This window comes from Etheostoma spectabile, chromosome 1, assembly GCF_008692095.1.
Source record: "Etheostoma spectabile isolate EspeVRDwgs_2016 chromosome 1, UIUC_Espe_1.0, whole genome shotgun sequence".
NCBI classification, from domain to species: Eukaryota; Metazoa; Chordata; class Actinopteri; order Perciformes; family Percidae; genus Etheostoma; species Etheostoma spectabile.
This window is the reverse complement of record NC_045733.1, coordinates 29,810,133-29,816,247: the sequence shown is the minus strand read 5'-3', so window position 1 is coordinate 29,816,247 and position 6,115 is coordinate 29,810,133. Positions and strand designations below refer to the sequence as shown.

General features: G+C 40.1%; 1 protein-coding gene across 2 annotated transcripts in view; it reads right to left on the bottom strand.

The window, feature by feature from the left end:
- The window catches only part of LOC116693544 (very-long-chain (3R)-3-hydroxyacyl-CoA dehydratase), a 9,701-nt gene that overhangs the window by 210 nt on the left and 3,376 nt on the right, over positions 1–6,115 (bottom strand). The window contains exons 4-11 of one of the 2 annotated variants that reach the window (XM_032522556.1): positions 5,913–6,077; positions 4,500–4,551; positions 4,247–4,357; positions 2,789–2,916; positions 1,286–1,398; positions 1,090–1,196; positions 848–979; positions 1–187 (exon numbers count right to left, since the gene is read on the bottom strand). The exon at positions 1–187 is cut by the window's left edge and continues 210 nt beyond it. In XM_032522556.1, coding sequence (XP_032378447.1) covers positions 111–187; positions 848–979; positions 1,090–1,196; positions 1,286–1,398; positions 2,789–2,916; positions 4,247–4,357; positions 4,500–4,551; positions 5,913–6,077 — 885 coding nt within the window. In that variant the 3' untranslated portion in view covers positions 1–110. The remainder of the gene's footprint in view (positions 188–847; positions 980–1,089; positions 1,197–1,285; positions 1,399–2,788; positions 2,917–4,246; positions 4,358–4,499; positions 4,552–5,912; positions 6,078–6,115) is intronic. The other variant, XM_032522563.1, reaches the window with a different exon arrangement.

Below are 6,115 nucleotides of genomic sequence, written 5' to 3'. Positions count from 1 at the left end.
GTGTGTGTGTGGGAAGATGATAAAAGGAAAATTAGAGGAAAAGAAAAAAGCTGCTTTATCTTTGAGTGGACGGCAGTTCAGGGTGTGTGGAAAATAAAAGTGCTGGTGAGTTAGTGGACTTTCCTTTTCTTCGAGCGGTATCGTCTCCTCCTCTGCTTGTACAGGTGGCGGAAATTGATGAAGAGTCCTGGGGAGGAGAAGAAACTTCTGTGAGCATTAATTTGATCCACTAGTTTATCTGTCTCATCGGATTGATACACAAACCTTTTTTTTGTCAGAGATGACAAACACACAAAAAGCCATGTTTGCACAGCACTACACAATTAATTCATTAGTACAGCCACAGCATTTTCAGAGACATGTTTGCACAGGACTGTAGTGAAAATCCAATTAAATCAATATATGATTTGACAAAGTAAAACCTAAGAAGCATACCTTTGGTAGCGTGCAATTGCAAAAAAATTACACATACGTTTTCCAATGTTTAAGAGTTTCTGTCTAACTTTTTTTTTTTAACATTTCAGGCAGGCATTAACTTCTATTCAATTCATTACACTACGGAAATCAAAGTGCAAAGAATCTGAGCATGCTTGGCTTTGGTGAAGTAGTCCATCACAGTGAACATCATGGGTCCCAGACGCAAGACAGTCCAGGGCCCACGTCGTTTAAATAGCAAATGTACCTGCACCCATCTTTCCAACCACGTAGCAGCGTGAGATTAACGAAAAAGTAAACTGACTCAACATTATCAAGGCCTGTAGGTGTAATGTTGGGTTTTAGTTGGCTGTTTTGTTCAGATGTAGAAGGTGAGTCAGAGAGGATGGCCGTGTGTTAGTGGATGTCTCACCCAGGAACATGAGGACCAGGTAGAGCTGCAGAGTGTAGGAGAAGCTTATAGAGTGTCCCAGCAGCGCAGGGAGGCGGAGGCTGAACAGACGCGTTTCATCGAAGATGGGCAGGGACTGGATCACAGCCACCGCTGGGAACATGCACATAACAAACTGTCAGCAACGACTAACATGTGTACCCCTTATACTTTCCCCCCGACTTTTCTTTATGCCACTATTTCTCAGTAAACTAGTCACTAACCTTCAGCCACAGTCCCCAGCGGGTACAGAGGGATCCAGAGGCTGTATCTCAGCCATGTTAACAGCTTCCACTCTGTGTTGATACAGGCCAGCATGTAGAATGGGTACCTGATGCAGAGAAGGAAGGAGTTGATGTTACAAAAGGCTACAACACATGTTCACCAGAGATGGGGGGGTGGAAGGTGATCTGAGCGGACCTGAAGATCTCAATGGTGCTCCACAGGTAGAAGACAAAGAAGACAACAGGTTTGTTCTGCATCTCTTCCAGACTGCCGAAGACAACAAACAGAATGACGTTTCTCCCGGTCACCTGCAACATCACAGAGCACAAGAAAGAGAGATCTCAGATTACCCATGCTAGAGTTCAGATGAACTCAAATCTTAATGCTACAGCATACGGTTTGAAGATCATCCAACAGTTTAAGGGAAAACCCTTTCCTGATTCAACAAGAGAAAAAACATTTTCACAAAGCTAAATCTATATAAAGTAATGGTTTTCAGACTTTGTGGAAGAACATGACTGACCTCAACCCCATCCAACACCTTTAAGGGGCCAATAACGTCCATTGGAACTGCTTGTCCGATGGTCGCACAGGGAAAGCAACAATTGAACAATCTCAAAGTCGCTTTTGAAGAATTTTAAATAATTTCTGTCTCTTATCATGTTTATAACTGAGTGCAACACTTCGAATGTTTTCCAGGTCTGTAAGTTGGGCTGCACAATTAATCGCAACTTTATCCATATAGCAACATGGACTAGCGCAATATCCAAGTCACTGGAGGGCGCAATTTTTGTTAAAGGCAAAATATGTGTCAAACCGTTATTGAAGTATTGTGGTGCTGCAGAGACGTTGCAGTCCTACAAATCCTATCCTACAGACTAAAGAAGATACAGATCGTTTGATACAGACCCTTGCAAAATTACACTATAATCATTTAATTTCTTTTAATGCTCAATGAAAATGAGAATATTATCATTCCCTCCAATATCGTGAATCGTAACGCAATATCAGTCAAAACAATGGCAACTGGATATTTTCTTCATATCATGCAGCCCTGCCTGAAAGCAGAGATTTGACTTGAAGTGTAAATACACATTTAAGCCTGTGAGACGTGAGGTTGCATGGATTGGCTGGAGTCTGAATGGGATCAAATCCCTGCAGCCAGGTTCCAAAATCAGATGGAAAGCCTGAAACCTGAAGAGTGGAGGCTGCTTTATCAGCAGATTAGTCTATATCCACGGAGTTCCCCTTCCGGGATTGCTCCGGTGCTGCCAAAAAGTTGACTGGATGTCCGTTACCTTCCACTTTCTTTGTGTTGGCATTTTAAATTCCGGTGGATTGTGAGGACTATGTTAACTGCTCCTTAGATCTCTGCAGGGTGAATCCAGACAGCTAGCTAGACTACCTGTCCAATGTGAGTTTTCTCTCACACGATTAGAACAACTTTCAACCGTTCACCTTCCTTCCCAAGGCTATTTTGCAGCGTCGCATAGCAAACACTATCAGCAGATTAATGCCCATGGTTTTGGAGTGAGATGTTTAACTATCCCGTACGGGTGTAATGTTTGAGTGACCACATACGTTTGGCAACAGTGCATATGTGAATACACCTTTTACGATTTACAGTAAATATTTTTTGTTTTGGTCATCAGGCTTGAAATCACAATACAATGAGAAGTGACTGTCTCCGTGTATTACCTGTAGCATAGCAGGGAGAAATCCAGTCTTAACCAGACCCAACAAGGGATTAACGACCTCGAGCACGGCCATCATCTGACAGAAATACATCATATCAGCCGTGGTGTGGAAGGTATCATAGAACGAATCTGTGGCAAACAAAAACAAGACATAATTAAACAGCACATTGCATGAGCCACTATCCATAATCCTCGTCATTTGCAAAACAAATCCCTGCTGTGTTGTGTTCCTGTTTCAATTCAAATGAGCTCATCTGTGAATAGCTGCTCACAAACAAAAACACAGACCTCTCTCCTCTCTCTCTCCTCTCTCTCTCTCTGCTTGTTTTATTTTACTGCACGGTTGTGCTAATTATGTTTATATGTTTTTGTGTTTTCACCCTTACCCAGAAACTGCTAATTATTTTATTTATTCGTTAGTCTATAAAATTTAAAAGCTATTAAGGAGTACAATTGTTTGTTTTGTTCCTGTTTTTTTTTTATACTGTATATATCTTCATTTACTCCATCCCTGTACAGTCTGCCAATTCTGCTTGTACTTAACTGTTTCACGAGTCTTTGTCCTCCCTTTTACAGAGAATCGTGTGATGAACTAAATAAAACCCAAGAACAATACAACTGACATTAAGGAGACTAAAAATAAAATGTAACGTGCTATTTAAACAAACCAAAGTTATGCCCAACTTATCCTTACGTTTACAGACGGACCTCCTTCTTTAACTTTGACCTACCATACATACCGTAGTTGTGAGCAACTGTTCAATGAAGGATTACTACTGGCACTGGCTAAACTGTTGGCTTGTTTACAACCTGTCTGATACGGTTTCTCGCCCCTTTGGACTTGGACTTGGTTTTGGCGATATTGATGTGCTCCCAGACCTTAACAGTACACTTAGTGAGAACAAATCGATGGCTGATAAGAATTACGACCCAAACTACGAAAGTAAGACTGAAGCTGAAGTAAACTGGAATTATCCATTAAAACGCCACAGATTTTTTGGGCAAACACATTGTTTTACATCTCCAGCACACAAAAAATGCCCATGACATTTCTTTTGTTTGTGCAGTACAATTTAATAATGTATAAGCAATTAAATGACTGCACTCCAACCTTTATCTCACTGATGACACTCTGGTTTTGACCCACTTGTTGGCTCCTTTAAAATCAAATTATTGTCAGTAGTAAGAGAAGCAATGCAGATACTGTGCATTTAGAGAAACCATATATAGTGCAACTATAACTATAGTGACTATAATAGTTTGGTGAGACAACACCTAAGGTACGAGGACCAACTTGTTGTGGTTGCACAACCTTAAATTAACAGGACAAGTATTATTTACTTTGGCCAGTCAGATTTATTCTCTACAAGTAACTTTGGCTTTCTATGGCAGATTACCTGGATATTAATGTCACTTCATTGACTCAGTGTTGTTGTTTTGTTTTTGTTTTTTAACAAACCTTGACCAAGAATGAAGAGTCGAACCGTCATGTTGACAAAGATCCAGGAGAATCCCAAGAACTGCACCAGGTTGTACATAAACAAGTAGCCTTTCTTCAGCCCGAGGTATGCTGAGGGACAGAAGAAAATAACTCAAATGAGCTGATGCTAACTCCTCGTACAGGACAGCACGTTAACATCAATGACAGCTCAAATCAGAAACATTTCTGAGACTTCTTGATGTTTGCAGGTGAAGAGCTTAGCGTGACTCACGGTCTTTACGAACTCTTGACTCCACACTTATCTTGTTTATCTTCTCCTCCTCCTGAAAGAAATCACATCATCAGAATCTCACTGCAATGACCAAACATGTTCATCATAGTGTTTCATATTTACAGTATGGCAATCTTCACTTGTTTTAATATAGTGAATGTAAATGATGAACTCTCAAAACATTACAGGAATACATTTACACACAGAAGTGTGCATTAACAAACTAGTGCAGTTTGTAGGGCAATAAGGGACATTCACACAGTGTAACATTATAAAGTTTAGTTTTTTATTTAACTGCTAACTTGAAACAAGAAAAGCCATAAGAAACTGTTTTGATCCCATGGAAAAATTTTGGAAAATTAAAGTGTCTATAAAATAACCAAAACAATAACTTTTGAGGATTTAATCAACAAAATATGAAGAGGCAAAAATTAATAACAATCACAAACAAAAAACAGAAAAAAATGGTTGAAATAATCAAAGTAAGAAGTAGGCCTGGTAACTATTGCATGCTTGGTTATTGCCACTAACGTTTTGGTTTGGAAAACATCGTTGTCCACCTGCTACAAGCCAAACAGAGTGGATCAGATGATGGAAGGACTTCTTCACTACTTTTTTTTCTTTGAAATTTGATATGTTGTTGTAAATGAGGGGCCACCTGTCACTGATAGCTCGAGTATAAATTAAAGTTGAATGAAAAAAAATGCGAAATAAATGTTGATCTTCTCATTTGATTGATTCCAAAACTGATTTCAGTGGTACTTGCATAGCTTTCCCGTTATAATTGCCATGTTTTTTTCTCCAATAGTTTGGTCGTTGTATCACCTGCGCACCTGTGTGTAAGTGCTAATTAGAGGCTAAAAAGGGAATCACAGGTGAGGGGGAGGTAGGAATCTGGATCTGGAAGCCACACAGTTTTTCAAGCTCAGCTGTGTGAGAGTTATCTTTTTAGATCTTGTCTGCTTGTTTTTGGGTGAGTTTTTAAATACATTTATAAAATAAAGGATTAACCGTATGACGATGGCGGACCTCATTATTTGCACCAGCAAGAGTTAGAAACGGCTTCAAATTCCCTCCAGTGACATTTTTTGTGGACAGATTGCCACTACAACACTTATCCCAAGTTGAACTATGCCAGACCAGAATGAGAAATGCATTTTTTTGTGGGCACGTGGAGAAAAAACGACGTAAAATTTAGCTTCACCCAGACCTTTTTTTTTTTGGCTGCACCAACTGTCCTAACAGACTATAATAATCCCACAAAACCTGTTTGCACTAACAAAGACTACATTTTGTTGCCTCCACAACAGACTCAAGCCAGATTTGCATTAGCAGTCTATCTAAACCCTTTCCCGTGGTATACAAAATGTAACTCTCATCAGAGTGGTTATTTGTTATTTCCCAAATTCCTACCTTTGCCTGAAGCTCCATCTCTGCGTCGGACTCGTCCAGCCAGCGATCAAAATCTGGAGCCAAAAACAAAGGCTTCTTTTCCTGCAGTGTCAGCCGGTCCCACCAGCGCTCCTCCTGCTTCTTGATCTTGATGTCCACCTGACGCTGGGTGGACTTATGGTTGATCTGAGAACAAAGTATTAGAAAATGTATATGAGGTGCCT